Source organism: Schistocerca nitens, chromosome 7 (assembly GCF_023898315.1).
Source record: "Schistocerca nitens isolate TAMUIC-IGC-003100 chromosome 7, iqSchNite1.1, whole genome shotgun sequence".
Taxonomy (NCBI): Eukaryota; Metazoa; Arthropoda; class Insecta; order Orthoptera; family Acrididae; genus Schistocerca; species Schistocerca nitens.
In genome coordinates, this window is record NC_064620.1 from 164,933,540 (window position 1) to 164,956,599 (window position 23,060).

The 23,060-nt window shown below is 44.6% G+C and overlaps 2 protein-coding genes across 7 annotated transcripts in view; one reads left to right on the top strand and one right to left on the bottom strand.

The window, feature by feature from the left end:
- LOC126195520 (filaggrin-2-like) overlaps positions 1-13,610 on the top strand; it is a 133,157-nt gene extending 119,547 nt beyond the window's left edge. The window contains exon 5 of the mRNA XM_049934146.1: positions 13,238-13,610. Within this exon, the coding sequence (XP_049790103.1) occupies positions 13,238-13,610 (373 nt within the window). The remainder of the gene's footprint in view (positions 1-13,237) is intronic.
- The window catches only part of LOC126195378 (dystrobrevin beta), a 620,666-nt gene that overhangs the window by 377,284 nt on the left and 220,322 nt on the right, over positions 1-23,060 (bottom strand). The window lies entirely within an intron of this gene.

The window sequence follows — 23,060 nt, forward strand, 5'->3', positions numbered from 1 at the left end:
TTATTTATTATACAAAATTGAAAACTTCTGAAACGAAGCTAAATGAAATTAGAATGAAACGAATGATGATGATAATTTGTAACACATTATGATCAAGAAAGAGTAACACACATGCAGTTTACCGTAGGATATAATGACTACCGATATGAATAACAAGGAGACGGCGCCTACTCATCACCGATTTCGACCAAATTTATGGTGTATGCAGGGCTTGACCAAATATGGAAGTGAGAGACGTGGGAGCTCCAGGTTGCCAGGCGTTTAGAAAAATGCATTTTCTGCGCGGATCGGGTGAGGCATGAATCATTTATGAGAGCGGAGTTTCCAGGCAGCGGCTGGTGCAGCGGAAAGAGTATGACACAGTAATCCCAGGGACGTGGGGGTGCAATCTCTCTGCAGAATTTTTCTATTTGCACTTTTTACGTTAGTTATAGTGCGAATTAACCGAAATGATTTTCAACAAACACTGCGGTGACAACAGTCGTGGGACACCTATATGGACATATACAAATGGCGGTAGCATCTCGTACACAAGGTATGAAAGGGCAGTGCGTCAGCTGAGCTGCCATTTGTACTCAGGTGATTCGTGTGAAAAGGTTTCCGACGTTATTATGGCCGCACGACGAGAATTGGTTCAAATGGCTCTGAGCCTATGGGACTTAACAGCTGAGGTCATCAGTCCCCTAGAACTTAGAACTACTTAAACCTAACTTACCTAAGGACGTCACACACACATCCATGCCCGAGGCAGGATTCGAACCTGCGACCGTATCGGTCGCGCGGTTCCAGACCTGAAGCGCCTAGAACCTCTCGGCCACTCCCGCCGGCGCGACGAGAATTAACAGAGTTTGAATGCGGAATGGTAGTTGGAGCTAGACGCATAGTACATCCCATTTCGGAAATAGTTAAGGACTTCCTAGATCCACAGCGTCAAGAGTGTGCCGAGAATACCAAATTTCAGGCATTACCTCTCACTACGGAGAACGCAGTGGCCGACGGCCTTCACTTAACGACCGACAGCAGTGGCGTTCGCGTAGAGTTGTCGGTGCCGACAGACAAGCAACACCGCGTGAAATACCCGCAGAAATGAATGTGGGATGTGCGACGAACGTATCCGTCTTGCACAGTGAGGTGAAATGTAGCTTTAATGGGCTACGGCAGCGGACGACCGACGCGAGTGCCTTTGTTTACAGCACGATATCGCCTGCAGCGCCTCTCCTGGGCTCGTGCCCACATCGGTTGGACCCTAGACGACTGGAAAGCCACGGGCTGGTCAGATGAGCCTCGACGTCAGTTTGTAAGAGCTAATGATAGGATTCGACTGTGGTGCAGACCCACGAAGCCATGGACGCAAGTTGTCAACAAGGCACTGTGCAAGCTGGTGGTGCCTCCATGATGCTGTGAGCTGTGTTTACATGGAATGGACTGGGTTCTGTGGTCCAACCGAACCGATCATTAATCTGAAATACTTACAATCGGGCATTTGCAGCTATTTATCGACTTCATGTTGCCAAACAGTGATTTAATTTTTAAAGATGATAATGCGCCATCTTACCAGGGCACAACTGTTCGCGGTTAGTTTCGAGAACATTCTGGACAATTCCAGCGAATAAATTGGCCACCCAGATCGCCAGACATGAAGCCCATCGAACATTTACCGGGACGTAATGAAGAGGTCAGTTCATGCACAAAAAAGGGGCAGCATGGATCAATATTTCTGCAGGGGACGTCATCCGACTTGTGGAGACCACGCTACGTCGAGTTGCTGCACTATGCAGGGTAAAAGGAGCTACGACTTGATATTAAGAGGTGTTTCATGACTTTTTTCACCTTGTGTATTGTATTGATCAATATTTTCATACACGGCATCGATAGAAAAAGTCAACAAAAATTTTGGATTGCAAATAAATTACCCAGAAGGGATTGTAAGCCGCACAAGAGAACTGCGTTTAAAAATTACTTTTATTATTTTACAGTTCGTGATATGCTGGGTGTTATTTATTGCAAAAACAGGGGAATCAGTCATTTTCTTGGCAGCCTGCACACGCTACAAACACCGCATTTTTAAAATTACATGACGGTTTTAAACTTTCTGTAGAAAAAAAATTGGTTACATTAATAAAAGGTTCTCTCTTATCACACACTGTGGACGCAGACCATGCGTAAAGCACAATTTCGCCAAATATTGCCAATGGAATGTATTTTCGGGATGTGATTTATTTTTCTCTTTCGGTGTGAAAAGAGCAATTTTGAAATTTTTTGATCAATTCTTTACCCGACGTCTATTTTTATAGTAGACAGCGTAGGGTTGCACTAGAAATTGCTTTTGGGATGGGAATTACTTTAATAGTACCTGACGGCAATGTTTCTGCACCTTGAAAAATCTCGTCGTGTAATTATGAATCAGTCCGTCCTTCCCACGAGTCAACGTAAGAAACGTTTTGTTCTGCATATAAGGCTTCACCACATCAAACTAAATATTTTTTGTGCAAGATGGTTGTAAGAAAGATTTTGATGAAATGACGACGACATTCCTGTACTTTGCCACGTACTCATCCACCATACTTTCCTTTGTCTTTGCTTTTCATACCTTTTATGGAAATATTAACGAAAAATATTGATGAGCATTATATCGATTTCTTTCTACTGTAAGTAACGGAAAAATTAAAAATAAGGTTTCTGGAAAGGGACCGGATCCCTCGACTCTTGCATTATCATTCTGTACTCTTTCCGTAGCGCCAACCGCTGCCGGGGGAAACTACGCTGTCCGAAGTGTCTCATGCGTCGCCCGAAACGCTCGAAAAAATGTCACTTTTTAACGCTTAGCCACTTGCTGCTCCCACCCAATTCTGTCACTTTCATTTGTGGCCAAGCCTTGCATATAACATAAATTTCGACGAAATCGGCGATGACGAACAGGCCCGTCACCTTGTAAGTAGTTACCACATATTGCTTTCGACCGCAAGAAATATGGTCTCCGTGGGACGTCTTTCTTGTGTATCATATTACAAGAACGAAATTAAATTACTATTATTTGCTAAAAGCACGATAATCAACAATGTACAGCAGATTATTTATTTCAGAGACGTATAATTTCACGCTGTTTTCCTTACCTGTGGCTCATACCGCTGAAGAGGACTGGGTGCACGGTCGTTTAAACTTACGAAAATTATTTTAATTCATCATCAGTACACAACGTGAAAGGCCACCTTAGTCAAATCAGTGGACACACAGCAGTTAATATTAAACAATGAAAAAATGGATGTGAATGAAAATAGAAAGGAAAAAAAAAAAACATTAAATTTCCACTTTCGAGAAACAAATTATTCAGCCATACGACGAAATTGAAGAAGGATCAGGAATGATTCTGGGAAGAATTTTGCACTCTCTGGTTATCTGTGAAAACAAAAGCAAGCTCCAGTTTATCATGGTACGGACTATCTGGTTTGTGCTGATTTGTTGAAAAATCAGAAGCGAATGCTGAAGTATGCAGGTGAAATTAGAACTAATATTTTCGTTCATAATACACTCATATCTTACTGCCGGGCGACAATGTCAGCCTCCGTCTCTCCGTCGAACACATCTGAATTTTTTTCCGTTGTTTCTCATTCGATCTTCAGATAAACCGGGGAACACGACCCTTGCACCATGTCCGCAGGTGGTTTCCTATCTTTCCTTGTCCCTAGCAGCTGAAAGTCGATAATTTCTAGATCAAAGCCAATAGTTAAGGGAACTTTTTTCAGTTTTCATTTTGGACTGTCCCCTTTACAATTCTTGCTCTTTATTGATACGAAATGAAAGCATACTATTAAACACCGACAGGAGGAATGGATTTCTGGTCGTACTTTGGCAGTCCCTTACAGATTTCTGAAACGGATTATGGGCGTTAGCCTGTATAGTATTTAATGTTACTGAACTTGCTGACTGTTTACAGCAGTTACGAAACGATAAATGCAGAAGTGTTATTCTGATGACAAAACAAAATAATAGAAGCTATACATCAGTAGAACTCAAATGCGCAGTAAAACTTTCGCAGGAATATGTGATAAGTATACAAATAGTGGAGGTACGAAAAAAAATTAAAGAACAGACGAATTTTGCAGTCAACGAATACACCATGTTTTTATGTTATCTGTACAGCCTGCATTAACCTGGACAAGCGCGAGTTTGCCGTACCTGACATTGAAACTAGGTGACAGGCCGGTTTTCAAGCGCGAGAACCTTTGCCTTTTGCAGGCAGTACTCTTACTGGAGAGTGGCGCGGCACAGGACGAGGCATCACAGTTGTAAATACCAGTACAGTTCTACTACTACCTGAACGCTACAAGAATGTGGAATCTTTAAACTTAAAATTAACTTCACTAATCGTTATCATACAACATTGCGTCGGGAAGGACAACCAGTCACCTGCTATCACTACCATTGGCACAAGCCATGTAACAGTGCCGATCCAGCAAAGAAACGGGAAGAAGCAAGGAAGAAGAAGGAAGGAAGGAAGGAGAAAGAGTATCATACGATAAACAAATTTACTGAATGTACAGCCAGTTGAAAGATGTATCCAGTATACAGACTTGTTTTTTGATTATGTTGGCTCCGGAAGTAGGCAGGATGGTGAATTTGCCCAATCATGTGATGGACAACATTTGTACGTACAACAACCGAGCATAAAATTACATTCATTTTCCGTTCCCAGTCGCGAAGTGTCCATGCAAGGTCATCCTGCGTTTTGCTTCCGTCTATTCGGATAGCAACCTTCCTGCAATCGCACGTCCGCGGAGTGCCTCGTGATGCTTCCGACGCTATCCTCTACGTAGTGAAAGCAGTGAATATTGAATGAATAAAACAATGTTATGGTAAGACTACGTGAAAGAGGAAAAACTAGGGCTGGTAGGAATATGCACTCTAAGACGAAAAATAAAGTCTTTGCTGATCGTCGGGACTCCATTCGAAACGGGACTCCTCGCCGAAGACAATTCTACTTCAGTCAATGTGAATCCAGGCCGAAGATGTATCTGGAGACGGCCCGGCAGTCGGGAGTAACAATCTGAGGGTGCGATTTCTTTTCACAGCTCGACCCCTTTGGTCGTTATCAGCGGCACCTTTACAGCACAGAGGTTCGGCGACGACATTTTGCACCCTGCTTTGTCGCGCTTCATGGCAAGCCACACTGGGCTTACATTTCAACAAGATAATGCCCGCCAGTGGTTATCACACTGGACTCGCAGTCGGGAGGACGACGGTTCAATCCCGTGTCCGGCCATCCTGATTTAGGTTTTCCGTGATTTCCCTCAATCGCTCCAGGCAAATGCCGGGATGATTCCTTCGACAGGGCACGGCCAACTTCCTTCCCCGTCCTTTCCTAATCTGATGAGACCGATGACCTCGCTGTCTGGTTTCCTCCTCCAAAATAACCCAACCCCCCAACACAACCCATAAGGCGATAGTGTTCATTGCTTGTGTTAGAGCTTGCCGAAACCTACCTTGGCCAGCAAAGTCGCTCGGTCTCTCCCCAACTGAGAACGTTTGGAGCTTTATAGGCAGGATCCTCCAATCTCTTCGGGATTTTGACGATCTAACGCGTTAGTTGGACAGAATATGACACGATGTTCCTCAGGAGGACATCCAACAAATCCATCAATGCCAAAACGAATAACTGCTTGCATAACGACTAGAGGTGGTTCAACGCGTCATTAAGTTGTTCAATTCGAAAAACTCTCTCTCTTGAATAAATCATGCAGTTTTTCTGAAAACAATTATTTGTTTGTCTGTACATACACATCACACTTGCCGATTGCCGAACCATTCGGATATTTCCTTCGTGGTCTCTCTCCCTCTTTTTTTTTACTTACAGTTATGTAACAAAGACTATACAAGGGAAATGAAGTGGAAGATATGTACAAAGCAGATGAAGATGAGGTAGGTATTTTAGTGCTGTGTCCAATTCCTCGCAATGTATCACATTTCATAAGTCGAAACAACGCCCCTGAAGAAGCCCTCAGAGTTAATGAAACGCTAGGGAGGGCCAACCCTGACAAAGTATTGTGTCTGCTGCGCAATATATATCAGGCGGACGAGATATACTCAGACTTCAATAATGTAACAATTGCTAGTTCAAGAAGAGGTGGGTGCTGGTTGGTGTGAATATTACCGAAATATCAGAAAAGTTATGGTTGCAAAATAGTCAAGCCAGTCGATTACAGAAGAATGGAAAATCTGGTAAAGCGTACGCGTACTCCGGGGAATATGGTTCTGGCTTGCCGAGAAATGTAACAAAAAAAAAAAAAAAAAAAAAAAAAAGTACTGACTCAACGATTTATCTTAGAAGATAGGCTAAAGAAAGGCAAACGTACATTTATAGTATTTGCAAACTTGCAGAAAGCTTTTGACAGTATACTCTTTGAAATTCTGAAGATACCAGGGATAAAAAATACCTTGCGCAGAAACTAGACTAACTAGAATCTAAGGACATGAAAGCGAAGCAGTGGTAGAGAAATGTCTGAGCCAGGGTTGTAGTCAATCCCCGATGTTATTCAGTTTGTGCACTGAGCAACCTTTGAAGAACACTAAGCAGAAATTTGGGAAGGGAATTAAAATGCAAGGAAAAAAAAAAGAAAAACATTGCGGCGTGGTGACTACGTTATTACTTGGAACAGAAGTTTAATGGAATGTTCACTGTTTGATCAGAAGTGTTCGGACACCTGTTGGTGTACATCAATATAGCCCGTGTCTACCCTTAATCTTTATGACGGATGAAATTCCGCTGGGGAAACTTTCAATGAGAATTCCGAATGCCTGTGGAGGAATGGCAGCCCATTCTCCCTCAAGAGCATAGGATAAGCTAGAGAGGGTAGTGATGTTGAACGCTGGGATATTGAGCGAAGTCGACGTTGTGACTCATCTTAAAGCTGTTCCATTGGGTTGAAGTCGGGAATCTGTCCAGGCCAGCCCATTTCGGTAGTGTTATTACCCACGAACCATTGGTTCATGTATGCTGCTTCGTGACACGGTATATTGTCATGCTGATACCACCACCACCACCACCACCACGTACGCAGCATTTTATTAAGCACGTTACGGGGACCATACCCCAGTGACGACAGCACATCTTCACTGTAACACTAACTCGTGCTTACTTCACTGTTGGCACCACACATTTTGGCAGGTAACGTTCTCCAAGTATTCGCCAAACCCAAACCCTTCCATCAGACTGCCAGAGGATATAGAGTATTTCATGGCTCCAAATTACTGGTTTCCAGTCATCCACAGTCCGGTGGCGTCGCTCTTTACACCATCTCAAGCGTCGCTTAGCATTGTATACAGAAATGAGGAGCTGATAGACCGTTGTAACGCCCCCCCCCCCCCCCGCCCCTCCCCCCCCGCTTTTTTTTTAACTTCCTATACACAGTCATTGTGGTAGCTGGACTGTTGGTAGCAGTTTTTACCTCACGAGTGATTCCTTCCGCTGATGTCATGCGGTTTTTTACGTTCACCTCCGAAATACTCAGCGGTCCCCATCCGTCAGAACTTTAAGTCTGCCTGGGCTTGGTTTAGCTCTGGTGTTCCTTCGTGTTTCCACTTGACAACCACATCAGCAACAATCGACTTGGGTAGCTTTAGAATGGTTGAAATATCCCTGACGAATTTATTATTCGGGTAACATTCAAGTTTTAAGTCGTTGAGCACTCGTGACCACTCATTCTCTTGTTACTGCTTCTCCACTTCTTTTATACTGTTAGATCTGCACGTAGTGGCTTCTAGTGGTCAATTTCGCGTTACACAGAGCGTTTCACGATAGTCATCATTGCATAGTGTGTTGAAAAGAGTCTTCTGCCGGACGAAATAACGCTCGTCGGCACACTGACAGGTTCTCAGATTACTACGGAGGACGTAGAGTTGATACTGTAAAACACTTTCATTGTAAATCGAACACTGAAACAATCCACTGCCACTGTCACTGAGCACCAGCATATCATTTGATACGGTACAAGATAATAGACTACTTCTGTCAAAGTACATCTGTCATTAATCATTACTGCGTAGTCGGTTTATTACAACTCTCGCACTGCCGACTGAAGAGAGATGGTGCTGTCGTCTTCGGCGATTATTGCCAACTCGGCTGAGCGGCTCTCCTCTCTGACGGAAGTAAGCAGTCTGCAGCGGTTGTGTGGAACTCTAGAGGGGGTGTGTACGCCAACGTCTCTGATTCGTCGCTGCGCTTGGCAGCGACTACGCTAACTGATGGTTTCGTCGCGAGGTACCAGCCTTACCTTGGGACCTCGTTCTTTGGACGACACCACAAACAGATTACAACATGAACGTCAACAGAAGTAAAACAAGGGTAGTGGAATGTAGTCGAACTAGAAGAGATGTTTCGGTAAGCAGATTAGGAAATAAGACACTAAAAGTAGCAAAGTTTTTCTTTTTAGCCGATAAAGTAAAGGCTGAGGGCGAAGTAGAAGGGATATAAAATACAGACTGGCAGTAACAGGAAAATTTCTGAAAGATAAAAATTTGTTAACACTAATATAGTAGTGGCAGTAACCCTTTTCTGAAAGTATATGTATGAAGCATAGCCTTCTACGGACGTGAAACACAGACGATAAGTACTCCATGAAAGAAGATAATAGAAGCATATGCATTCTGGTGCCCCAGAAGAATGTTGATCAGGACTAACTAATGAGGAAGTACTAAAACGAATTGAGGGGGGGGGGGGGGGGGAAGCTGTGTGGCACAACCACACTAAACGAAGGCATCAGTTAACAGGACGTATCTTTAGGCATAAAAAAAATCGTCAATTTGGTAATGGAAGCAAGTAGGAGAAGGGAGAGAAAAGGGGAAGTGGAAGTGAATTCTAGGGGCTCGAATACAGCTGCACGGAAACCATAAGGGAGTTACAAGAGTCAAGGGACACTAGGACGAAGTGACACAGGGTTGTATAGTATCTCCCCCCCCCCCCCCCCACTCATGTTATTCAACCTGTACACTGAGCAAGCAGTTAAAGAAACGAAGGAGTAATTTGGAAAAGGAATTAAAGTTCATGAAGAAGAAATAAAGGCCTTTGAGGTTTACTGACGACACTGTAATTCTGTCAGATACGGCAAAGGACTTGGAATAGCAGCTCAGTCGAATGAACAATGTCTCGAAAGGATGATATAAATTAAACATCAACAAAAGCAAGACAATGGAATGGAAAGTAGTCGAATTAATAGGCGATGCTGAGGGAATTAGATTACAAAATGACACACTAAAAGGAGTCGACAAATCTACATCTAAATGATTACTCTGCAGTTCATAATTAAATGCGTGGCAGAGGGTTCATCGAACCACCTTCAAGCTATTTCTCTACGGTTCCACTATGCAACAGCGCGCGGGAAAAAAAGAGCACTCAAATCTTTCTGTGAGAGCTCAGATTTCTCTTGTTTTATAATTGTGATCACATTTCTCACTATGTAGGTGGGAGCCAACAGAATATTTTCGCATGCGGAGTAGAAAGTTGGTGACTGAAATTTCACGGTTGGAGTATGCCGCAACGAGAAACGCCTTTGTTTTATTGAGTGCCACCCTAATAAATGCATCACGCTAGAGATGGGTCGTTCGCGAACTAACGGGTCCAAAGGAACGGTTCATCAGGATGAACGGAACGAGCGATGAACGAATTATAAGGAACGGTCTTTCACAGTTCACTTCGGTCGCGGCTTTCTACTTACAGTTCCTGGGAACGGGAAACGGTCGATCTCGTTCCCGCAACGGCACTTCGGCCCGTCTCGTTCCAGCCTCGGTCCCGATCCCATCTGTCTCTGTCTCGCTCGACGGGAGTCGTCCTCCTTCGCGTGGCCACTCGTCGCAATTCCACTGCCGACTGCTCATAGTTCAGTATCGAGTTGTCAGTTTCGTTCGCTGTGCACACCCATTTTAGACTGTTTCATAGATTTTTTTGAACTCTGAACTTCTTTTCGTATTCTATTGATCGACCATGACCGTAATTAAAATGCATTTTATAATTACCTAAATTACATAAAATTACGTGGCATGTAATACATACATCCTGGCATGTAATACATACATCTTTTCAGATAACAAAACGGCGTATCAGCTAACTTCACAATTTCGATAAACAGTAGAAGAAATACCAATAAAAAGGCAAGATTTTTTTTATTACACATGCAAAGGAAGTCGGCACGGCACACACGAGTGGCCATTTTCAGTATTTTTTTGATCCAAGGTAAAAGAGCATGTTCATTGTCATTGAAGGCAGACCGACTTACAACCGAATGAAGTCCCCGTTCCATAATCGAGTGTCTGGCGTCACATTTTGTAAACAGAATGTGATAACTTCTACAAGATTATTTCAGTGGTACAGGGTGGCGCACAAAAAATCGGCCCCGAGTACTGGACCGCTCATTGTCACCTACCAATCGTCATCTATTGTTAGGAAGTAGTTGTTTGCGTTAGCTTATTTGTTAGTTCCTCACTGCCTAATTATTACATGTTTATCTATTCTGCTCGTAGCGGTCAACAAATCCTGCGTAATTGTCGATCAGTCTGTACTCGGGGACGGTTTTTCGTGCGCCACCTTATTTCACTGCAATCAGCCACATAACGCTACAGTTGGCTAAACGAGAGGTTTTCAGACTCACGAAAATTACAAGTGTGAGAGAATTCTGTTATGAATAAAAACTCTGTACTCCATGGCGCAGGCAAGTGCCCCCTGTTGGCGCCTTCCATCTTCAGTCACCTATGCTACTAATTTTCAATTTTTCATAAGAACCGTACACCACGCACAAATGAACGGTGAACGAGTAAAAATGAACGGTTTCCAAAAAAGAGCGATCACCAGTGAACTGGTTCCCAAGGATGAACGAGTTTGCCCATCTCTACATCACGTCCATTGCACTCTCTTCCCTGTTTCGCGATAATACAAAACGAACTGCCCTTCTCTGAACTTTTTCGATGTCCTCCGTCAGTCTCATCAGATGCTATCTGGGCAGTAAAATAACTGGTGCTGGTCGAAACGGAGGGGGTTGACAAATGGTTGATTGGAAATGGAAAGGTAAGCGCTCCTGAAAAAGAGAATTTTGCGGATATGAGCGCCAGGAAGTGTTTTCTGAAGGTATTTGAGACGCGTGTTACGATTAATCAAGGAAAACCTCCAGTTGGGAAACGGGGCCAAAATTAGTTGGTTACTGTCGAGTTGCAATTTACAATTTCTTTATTGATTACTTCAACCATTAAAAGTCATTTCTTTACCACGTGACCAGCAACAGACCCAAAAAAGCTGGCAGGCATGAGTGCCTTTTCAAAACAACTTACTTTACAGTTAACGGCCAAGCCATTTTACTTAAAACCGGTATTGACAAAACATTTGATAACAAATCAAAATTTTCCAAGTAATAAAATTAAAAACTTTACTTTACCGTTAATAGCCAAGCCATTTTACTTAAAAGAGGCTTTGATAAAGCATTTGATAACAAAATTAAAACTTTCCAAGTAATGAAACAAAAACACCAATCTGCATACAATTTCGCTACCGAACATGTAGGGAGCCACTTCTTTTAAATTTTGGCACAACAAGATATTAAATTACGAGGGCTCGGTAACAGGGAGGCAAAACTAGCATTTTCAAAGTATGCCAAGTAGATTAAAACAATCACAGTAAAGATATAGTCATTCACCTTTCACAATAACTAACAATTTTAAAGCCACATAATTTTAAAAACCCACCAATGAAAGACTAACTTAACCTTTTTAAACAGTGGCCAAAGACAATCAGAGTAAAATACAACCATTTAACATTTTACAATAACTAACAACTTTAATACCATGTCCTGCCACCAAAATGTCCTGGGATAGAAATAATTAACCGACCGGGTGTAAGGGCGGCCACAATTGTCTCCCGAAGGATGCTCAGGCTAGAAGCGGACTAACAGACCCACAACGTCTCACATTCAGCAATCACATCGACCTCACGCGAAGCCAGGGGAGGAGGAGGAATCAAATCAGGAACCATAATCCCTGCCCAAAAAACACTTCCTACCAGGCAGTATTAATAAGAAGCGGAAAAGATCACTGTCTATGAATACACCGGCGACAGGGACAGGAAACCCTAACGCAAGAGGCCACAACGCAAAAATACGCTGGTTGCACAAACCAAAATTCTTCAATTAACATCTAAACCTTTAACCCACTTAACTTGCAGTTTATCAGAGAAACAGCAGGTGAACTCCGATGCAAAGGTTCCTCACACCCGACCGTGTCCACGTCGCCAGCGTACCCAACTGGGCACAGTCACGCAGCCACGCGCTCTGTCACCGGAGCCCTCGTCTTCTCTGCACCCACGGCGGCGAAATACCTCTCCTCAGGTTAGGCGAGTTACTAGTCCATCATTCTCGCCTCCAGACGGACAATTTGAAGACATCCGTTGCCGCTCCCACCAAGTAGTGACTCGGAACCACAGCCGTGGCCCCCGGGTGTTCACAGCAAGAGGTTAAAGCCTTGTCCTGTCAACTCGCCCCACAGGACTCGCACCGTCAGGATAGACCACGCGGCTTCTCGGAACAACAGCCAACTCTCCACCGCCACGCCACGCTCTCATCGTACGACATTCTCTAATTTCCGATTTTAAAAACCGACCGACCGACTCGTCACCGCTAAGCAACCAACGGGCCATCCCCCCAAAGATCTTATTCCCTTACACAAGGCTAACAGGAAGCAACGACTCGAAGATCGATAAGAGCAGACACGCCGCCAGAGGGGAATCTCAACAGAATCGTACGCAGCATAACGATAAATACGAAAGAATCAATAAACGATGGAATGGAAGGACTCAGAACAATCTTAACAGCGCGATATATGTTGAGAGCCGACACACGGCTCAGTATTTGTCTGGAGTGTTGCCTTGTGTGGTAGTGAAATGTGGACGATTAACAGTTCAGACAAGAAGAGGATGGAAGGATTTGAAATGTGGTGCTGCAGATGAATGCTGAAGATTAGATGGGTAAGATCACGTAACTAATGAGGAGGTACTGAACAGAATTTGTTGAACAACTTGACGAAAAGAAGGGATTGGTTGATAGGGCACGACACACACACACACACACACACACACACACACACGAGAGAGAGAGAGAGAGAGAGAGAGAGAGAGAGAGAGAGAGAGAGAGAGAGAGCGAGAGAGAGCTGCACGAGCCCAGTCTCCGAACTGACTGCCACACTAACAACGTTTTCCGTTTGCCAACAGTCAGAGCTTTGTACACGTGGAACGGAGCGGCCCGGTGGCAGCGCGCCGCCGGCGCTGGCAGCGGGAACCTCCGGGCGAGCAGTTTGCCCGCCAAGGCCCTGGCAGGCCCGCGGGCAGAGCGCAGGCACGGCACGGCGTGGAGGAGCTGAGCCGCGCCGAGCCGAGCCAGTCCGAGGTTGTTGACTCCAGACTCCAGCTGGGCTCCAGCGGCGCTCGTGGGCGGAACGTGCCGGAGCGGTACCTGGACCTGCAGCAGGACCAGGGGCCGTGGGACCGCGCGCTCCCCACTCCAGGCACACGACACGACACAGCACTGGGCTCCGACTCTTGGTCTCAAACTGTGTGCCTCTGGGAAAATGCAAACGGACCCTAATCTGTTGACTTCGCTCGATGCACTCCCCCCTCTCTGTCGCTGTTAAATTGGTACATTCACTACCTACACTGTTGAGCCAAAACATTCTATCTATCTACTTAACAGTACGTTGGTCCACCTTTGGATCGCAATGGAGCAGAGATTCTATACGGCATGGATTGGACAGGTAATTGGTAGTTTTCCGGAGGTAAGCTGCACCATAGCTTCCGACCATGAGAAGAGGCTATTGGTAATCACAGTTGCAAATATGTGGGAGGAGAGGTCCGATCCCCGCCCCGCCGGAAAATTTTGTACACTTATATTACACTTTCTGACCCTAAACAAAAAGTAATTTCTTGTTTTCACCGCCCTTCTCTACGGCGGAAGCTCACGTAACTTGTTGACGACAATTTGATCCGAAGTCAGATAACGAAACCTGTTGTTCTGTTGTTGCTGCGATATTGGGAAATGAGAAAACTAATCATCTTTACCTACGTCTCTGTTACTGGTGCGAAGCTACGCACCTTTTATTTGGTTGAAAGTCATGCTCCTGTTTAATATTTCGGTAACTACGACTCCGAACAGTCCAGAGGCACTACTCTGCCTCACAGCGAGTGAAAAATTGTAAAATTTGCTTCTTGCCCTCTCCATTTCCTAAAGCAACCACGTAACAACACACAACACTACAGACAGAACCAAAACCCTTGCGCTGTGTAGCGGGATTCAGTGGTAGTAGGCCGGGTTCTGTACCCACACAGCCGAGAAACACAGGTGTTGTATTGAAAGATGTTGACAGCATATTGCGAACATCGGTGGTCCAGTACTATCCGCGAACAACGTTGCGGTCAATGTTGCAGAACACGTTTCGAACTCAGCGTAAACGGGCCTTTCGATAAGCCGTGTTGACGAATTCATTCGCAGACAGATTTACTGAGTACTCAGAAAGGAAATCATTACAATCTATACAACATTTTTAGTAGCACGTCATTAGCGAAGAAACAGTACTTTTTCGATTTTTTAAGACCATCAAATTTTAGAATGACTATTTCCGTAATTTTTAGTAACTTTCCATAACTCCGTAATTATGGCGATTAAAAAAAATTACAGACAATCCGTAATAGTTGGCAGTTATGCGGCATCATATGTTCACGCAGAAGTCACACAATTTCCGTTAATTACGGGTCTGTATTTGCGGGTGAGTGGCTGGTGTCCGATGGCGTCCCACCTGTCTTCTGTTAAGGTTCATATCAAGCGAATTTAGTGTCCAAGACATCACCGTGATTTCACTAACATGCTCCTCAAAACAAAGCAGCGCGATTCCGGACTTGTGGCACCAACACTTACCTCAGTAAGCCACTCGGAGCCGCTGCCTGCCCATAAGTGACGTAAAATGTTCAACAACTGGGAAAGCTGATTTAAAACGCAGGCTGCATTATACGCATCAGCAGCAAGAATAAAAATGCCTTTCTCATAACTGAAAAGAGCGTTCATTTTATCAGTTCTGTCTGTAGCTACTAAATAAAACATGTTCTTGGATAAAATGTGCTGTATTATCACTTCAGCAGTACACATTATGCTACTTGATCTGCCCTTAAACACAGTTCCTGACGTAAAAGCAAATACTTTACCAACGTTTTTATTATTCCGTTCATTCAAACAGCACAGTCTCTCGTTAGCAGCCAGTCGAAGCATAACACTCGCGACCTGCTCTCCTAAGAACGGGGACTTTAACGAGTCAATAAACACATTGAAATGTGACATTTTCTTCAGTTTAGTACCACGCTCAGTACTATACATTTCACACCACTATTCAGTAACCTCAAGTCTCCGAAATACGACTGCATAGTATGCCACGCCGAATTTTAGTCCACCGGATAAAGTCGCAGTTTCAACTATAATTTCGAAATCTTCCAGAAACAATCTCATTTAAACTGTCATCAGTTTCATAAGAAATCAACTTCTGCGCAAAAAGCAAATTAGAACATTTCCACAAAACCCTAGAGCACGTTACTACGGCTGAATCCGGAATCCTCACGACGAGAGCGCGCAAATCTGTCCCGCTTCCAGACCGTGTAATCGTTTCCCTCTCTCACTGACTGAAACATACTGTATCCGGGCAGCTTTACAGCTCTTCTCAAACAACGCAGTAATTCCCCTCCTTGATCAATCCTCATTTCCGAATTTAATTTCCATCAGATACCTAAATTTCTACTTTCCGAAACGCAATTCAACTCAAAAGAAGCCGATCTTCATGTAGCTGAAGAACATATGTAAAGATCTTGAAATAAGAATACCTAAACTGTCTGCTTTGCGACAAGCATTTCACTACATGTATGTGATTCACTGCATGACTGCACAACGTCACATACACGCTGCGCGACATCGCGGTGAACGCACACTGGAAGCGTGTATTCTTCATCGCCATACTGGCGTTATCACCCGGCGTGATGGTATGGGGTGCCATTGGTTACACGTCTCTGTCACCTCTCGTTCGCATTGACGGCACTGTGAACAGTGGACGTTACATTCCAGATGTGTTACGACCCGTGGCTCTACCCTTCATTCGATCCCTGCGAAACCCTGCATTTCAGCAGGATAATACACGACTGCATGTTGCAGGTCCTGTACGGTATACATAAAATGTTCGACTGCTGCACTGGCCAGCACATTCTCCAGATCTCTCACCAATTGAAAACGTCTGGTCAATGGTGGCCGAGCAACTGGCTCGTCACAATACGCCAGTCACTACTCTTGATGAACTGTGGTATCGTGTTGAAGCTGCATGGGCAGCTGTACCTGTACACGCCATCCAAGCTCTGTTTGACTCAATGCCCAGGGCGTATCAAGGTCGTTATTACGACCAGAGGTGGTTGTTCTGGGTACTGAGTTCTCAGGGACTATGCACCCAAATTGCGTGAAAATGTAATCACATGTCAGTTCTAGTATAATATATTTGTCCAATGAATACCCGTTTATCATCTGCATTTCTTCTTGCTGTAGCAATTTTAATGGCCAGTAGTGCACCTTTTAGTTTACTATTTGAAACTTACTACGTATTCACAAAAACGTACAGGGGGTTGCTTACAGTCGAAAGTTATAGAAATAACGTTTTAGGGCACTTTGAATATCTGAGAAATTACTTTAGCGATAATGCAGCAGTTAGCTTTTATTATTCAGAAAAGTTACAAGAAATTTCATGGCGATTGGTATGTGATTTTTAGCGATGTGCAAAGAGTACAAACGCGTGATGGGATCAATTTGCATGCACATTTACATCATACTCCACAAGCCACCTAATGTTGCGTGGCGGATGGTTCTTTCCGTACCACTATTCGATCTCTCCATCGCTGTTCCACTCGCGAATAGTGTGTGGGAAGAATGATTGTCGGTAAGCCTCTGTATTGGCTCTAATTTCTAGAATTTTCTCCTCGTGGTCAATTCGCGAAATGTGTGTGGGAGGAAGTATTATTCGTACAACTCCTCCCGGAAAGTGCTCTCTCAAAATTTCAGTAGTGAACCTCTCTGTGATACACAACGGGTCTCCTGTAACGTCTGCCAACGGAGTTTGTTGAGCATCCCGGTAGCACTCTTGCGCCGACTAAACGATTCAGTGACGAAACGCGCCGCTCTTCGTTGGATCTTCTCTATCTCTTCTGTCAGTCCTACCTGGTAAGGATCCCTTACAGATTAACAGTACTCTTTCATGGGGTATTTCGGAAATTACCTTTATAACTGTCGATTTTGTTCCGTTAAATGCGACGTGTTGAGTTCTATCTGCAAGGAAGTCTCTAATCCAGTCGCAAATCTGCTCCGATACTCAGTAAGCTCGTGTTATTTCGCTAACCGGCAGTGCAGGACGGTGTCAAATGCCTTTCTGACTCAAGGAACAGGACGTCAACCTGAGCGCCGTAGTCTACAGAGCTATGGATCTCATAGGAGGACAGAGAGAGCTAAATTTCACTTGATCTCTGTTTGCGGAATCCTCTCAGTGTGGGAGCGGCTTCTTTAGTACACAGGACCATCGACAGCAGCAAAAAGATTCTTACAGCTTCCGAAGAGTCAACTCATATCGCAACGCCGAATAGGTAACTACACGCGACGAGCAGAAACGTGCCCTCGCGCGAAACACTTCCACTGATGTTACAGCGCGGGGGATAACAGAAACAATGGCCGAGATAGCAAACAAGTTCTGGAAACAAGCTGTTTACATCTGTACTTTCACTTTTTTGTAGGCTCTGTACATAGCACTGAGAGAGTATATTTAGTAGTCCTTTTGTTATTATGTTTAAGCCCTCGTCGACTCTGCGTCTCGATCCGCACGTTGACAGGTGAGCTGCAAGAAGTGCGAAAGCCCGTCGCACAGTGCGGTACGCATTTTATTGTTCGGCAGGCCGCCGTGCACCGCGGCGCACGCACTTTGTTCTTTAGCGACCGCCTTACAAAGGCCGTCACGGCTTACGGCTGAAAGGAGGCGCTGTCAGCTGCAGCTAGCGGCTGGTGCTATCGCGCCGCCTGACGCAAAACGCCACGGCGGCAACGCAGCTCGGCGTATTGCCTACCCGGCTGCAGCACAGCACCGCGGCTGCCGCTAGGCCTCCATCTTCTGTCACTTCTACTCGCCCAGGTCACTCCCAGACAGGAGCCGGATTACGCAGAGATGGTGATGTTAAGCCTGATTTTCATCGGAGCGAACAGAAGGGAACGAACACCACGAAAGAGCAATTTAATAGGTATTGCCGTACCGAGATGAGCCTGTATTCCTGGCCTAACTACCCATGACCGCACAGCACCATGCCACGAAATTACCTTTCTGCAATGTTTTTCTATACAGATGAATAAAATATTATAATGTTGTAAGTAGATTTGATAAAAGTGAAGCATTACTGGAAAGTATTATTGAAATCAACTATACTTGTGGATTATTGTTGAAAACTTTCAAAAAATATGAAATAAAAACGAAACACTATATGTTTATGGCAGATACTCTACACTGATTTCAGTATAATGAGGCACAGATTTTGTTTACGCCCTACAAATTTATTAGTGTACAAGTTATTCATTAGGAACTAGCTGTACCCGGCCACACTTTCCTGTCGCTGTCTGCTAAAACGGAAAAGAAAGAGGAAAGAAAGAACACGTTCGTAATATGTATGGAAATTGGATATACACTACTGGCCATTAAAATTGCTACAGCAAGAAGAAATGCAGATGATAAACGGGTATTCATTGGACAAATATATTTTACTAGAACTGACATGTGATTACATTTTCACGCAATTTGGGTGCATAGATCCTGAGAAATCAGTACCCATAACAACCACCTCTGGCCGTAATAACGGCCTTGATACGCCTGGGCATTGAGTCAAACAGAGCTTGGATGGCGTGTACAGTTACAGCTGCCCATGCAGCTTCAACACTATACCACAGTTCATCAAGAGTAGTGACTGGCGTATTGTGACGAGCCAGTTGCTCGGCCACCATTGACCAGACGTTTTCAATTGGCGAGAGATCTGGAGAATGTGCTGGCCCGTGCAGCAGTCGAACATCTACGTGTAACCAATGGCACCCCATACCATCACGCCCGGTGATACGAATGACGAATACACGCTTCCAATGTGCGTTCACCGCGATTTCGCCAAACACGGATGCGACCATCATGATGCTGTAAACAGAACCTGGATTCATCCCAAAAATGACGTTTTCCCATTCGTGCACCCAGGTTCGTCGTTGAGTACACCATTGCAGGCGCTCCTGTCTATGATGCAGCATCAAGGGTAACCGCAGCCACGGTCTCCGAGCTGATAGTCCATGCTGCTGCAAACCTCGTCGAACTGTTCGTGCAGATGGTTGTCGTCTTGCGAACGTCCCCATCTGTTGAGTCAGGGATTGAGACGTGGCTGCACGATCCGTTACATGCGGATAAGATGCCTGTCATCTCGACTGCTAGTGATACGAGGCCGTTGGGATCCAGCAAAGCTTTCTGTATTACCCTCCTGAACCCACCGATTCCATATTCTGCTAACAGTCATTGGATCTCGACCAACGCGAGCAGCAATGTCGCGATACGAGAAACCGCAATCGCCATAGACTACAATCCGACCTTTAGCAAAGTCTGAAACGTGATGGTACGCATTTCTCGTCCTTACACGAGGCATCACAACAACGTTTTACCGCCGGCCGCGGTGGCCGTGCGGTTCTGGCGCTGCAGTCCGGAACCGCGGGGCTGCTACGGTCGCAGGTTCGAATCCTGCCTCGGGCATGGGTGTGTGTGATGTCCTTAGGTTAGTTAGGTTTAAGTAGTTCTAAGTTCTAGGGGACTTATGACCTAAGATGTTGAGTCCCATAGTGCTCAGAGCCATTTGAACCAACGTTTTACCAGGCAACGCCGGTTAACTGCTGTTTGTGTATGAGAAATCGGTTGGGAACTTTTCTCACGACAGCACGTTGTAGGTGTTGCCACCGGCGCCAACCTTGTGTGAATGCTCTGAAAAGCTAATCATTTGCATATCACAGCATCTTCTTCCTGACAGTTAAATTTCGCGTCTGTAGCACGTCATCTTCATGGTGTAGCAATTTTAATGGCCAGTAGTGTACGTCCTAATCTCCTCCTCTTCCCAGTCTCTCTCTCTCGCTCTCTCTCTCTCTCTCTCTCTCTCTCTCTCTCGCTCTTTCTCTCTCTCTCTCTCTCTCTCTCTCTCTCTCCCCAACTCCTCGTACCCAATCTCTCCTCAGTCCATCCCCTCCTCCCCTCTTTCTTTGTCTATCTTCTTCTCCCTTTCTCCCTCTGTCCATCTCCTCTTGTCTTCTCTCTGTCCATTTCCTGTATCCCGTTTTCAGTGACTATTTCCTCCTACACTTCTGCCCATCTCCTCATCCCCGCCCCCCCCCCCCCCCCCAACCTCTCTTCATCTTGGGCTTTGTGTATTGTTACTTCAAATTTCAAATTCATAGTCGTATTCTAATGATAAGCCCATAAGCTATAAAGACAACTTTTCTGTTTGCTATCAACTTTTTCATTACATAAAAACACGCCCTTATTAGAATTCAACGTTGTCAAAATTTCAAAGCAATCGGTCAAAAACGTTCGGAGATGATGACGATGATGATGATTATATGTGGAGTATGGGGCGCTCAGCAGCATGGTTATCAGTCCCCATACAAATTCCCAATCTTTTGACTGTCCAGTCCCGCCATCTTTCCGAATGATGATGAAATGATGAGAACAACACGAACACCCAGTCCCCGGGAGAGGAACATACCCGATCCGACAGGGAATCGAAGCCGGAATCCCGTGATCCAGCGGCAGCAACGCTAGCCACTAGACCACGAGCACTGGACTCAGAGTTATACACGATTTTGAACAAACGAACATTTTCCCTTTGCTTTATATGAATCAAAATAACTGTAATTAATAGTTAACAAAAAATCTCTTTTCAGGAATTATGTTTTTATTGTAATTATACTTTACATTTCCTTGTTTCGAGTGAAACTAATTCATTACGTCACTAAAGTTAAGCAGAGCAGTTGTGATATATTCGATGGACAAGCCAGCTAAATTTGACCGTCTGGTTTCCTCCTTATTTGATCTTACGCCTTTTTTATTTAGCATCTGTAATTTGCAGAAACTAGGTTCACCAGATGCGGGAGTATTGCCATAAATATCCACAACGTTTTTATTTGAGGCGTTTCCTGAAATGAAATTAAAAGTAGTACAAATGGTGTCATGTACAGAAGATCTGTTTTCGCTTCACTCATTCTATCAAATACTACGAAGCACTCCAGCTTCAGTCCTCAGCCGACAAAAACCTAAAGCTTTGGGTCGAACAGCATATTTTCTTCAGTAGATTCTCATCGACATTTTAGATCCTACAATACCCGAGCGAAGTAGCTGCAAGAACTCGTTCGTTGAACAGGAGCGAGCTGTGTACATCTACATCTACGTGATTACTTTGCTATTGACAATGAAGTCCCTGGCAGAGGTTTCAATGAACCACCTTCAAGCTGTCTCTCTACCAAACGAGCACTTACATTTTTCTGTGTGAGCCCTGATTTCTCTTCCTTTTCGTGATGATCATTTCTCCCTATGTAGGTGGGTGCCAACAGAATGTTTTCGCAATCGGCGGAGAAAACTGATGACTGAAATTACATGACAAGATCCCGTTGCAACGAAAAACGCCTTTGTTTTAATGACTGCCGCTCCAATTCACGTATCATGTCTGACACTATCTCCCCTATTTTGCGATAATACAAAACGAGCTGCCCTTCTTTGTACTTTTTCGATGTCATGCGTCAGTCCCACCTGATGCGGATCCCACACCGCACAGCAGTACTCCAGAATAGGGCGGACAAGTGTAGTGTAAGCAGTCTCTTTAGTAGATCTGTTGCACCTTCTAAGTATCCTGCCGATGAATCGCAGTCTTTGGTTTGCTCTACCCATAACATTATCTATGTGATCGTTCCAATTTAGGTTATATGTAATTGTAATCCGTAAGTATTTAGTTTAATTTACAGCCTTCAGATTTGTGTGACTTACCGTGTAAGTGCCCCCCCCCCCCCCCCATGAACCATGGACCTTGCCGTTGGTGGGGAGGCTTGCGTGCCTCAGCGATACAGATGGCCGTACCGTAGGTGCAACCACAACGGAGGGGTATCTGTTAAGAGGCCAGACAAACATGTGGTTCCTGAAGAGGGGCAGCAGCCTTTTCAGTAGTTGCAGGGGCAACAGTCTGGATGATTGACTGATCTGGCCTTGTAACACTAACCAAAATGGCCTTGCCGTTCTGGTATTGCAAACGGCTGAACGCAAGGGGAAACTACAGCCGTAATTTTTCCCGAGGGCATGCAGCTTTACTGTATGATTAAATGATGATGACGTCCTCTTGGGTAAAATATTCCGGAGGTAAAATAGTCCCCCATTCGGATCTCCGGGCGGGGGCTACTCAAGAGGACGTCGTTATCAGGAGAAAGAAAACTGGCGTTCTACGGATCGGAGCGTGGAATGTCAGATCCCTTAATCGGGCAGGTAGGTTAGAAAATTTAAAAAGGGAAATGGATAGGTTAAAGTTAAATATAGTGGGAATTAGTGAAGTTCGGTGGCACGAGGAACAAGACTTCTGGTCAGGTGATTACAGAGTTATAAATACAAAATCAAATAGGGGTAATGCAGGAGTAGGTTTAATAATGAATAAAAAAAAATAGGAGTGCGGGTCAGCTACTACAAACAGCATAGTGAACGTATTATTGTGGCCAAGATAGACACAAAGCCCATGCCTACTACAATAGTACAAGGTTATATGCCAACTAGCTCTGCAGATGATGAAGAAATTATTCAGGTAGTAAAGGGAGACAAAAATTTAATAGTCATGGGTGACTGGAATTCGTCAGTAGGAAAAGGGAGAGAAGGAAATATAGTATGTGAATATGGATTGGGGGGAAGAAATGAAAGAGGAAGCCGCCTAGTAGAATTTTGCA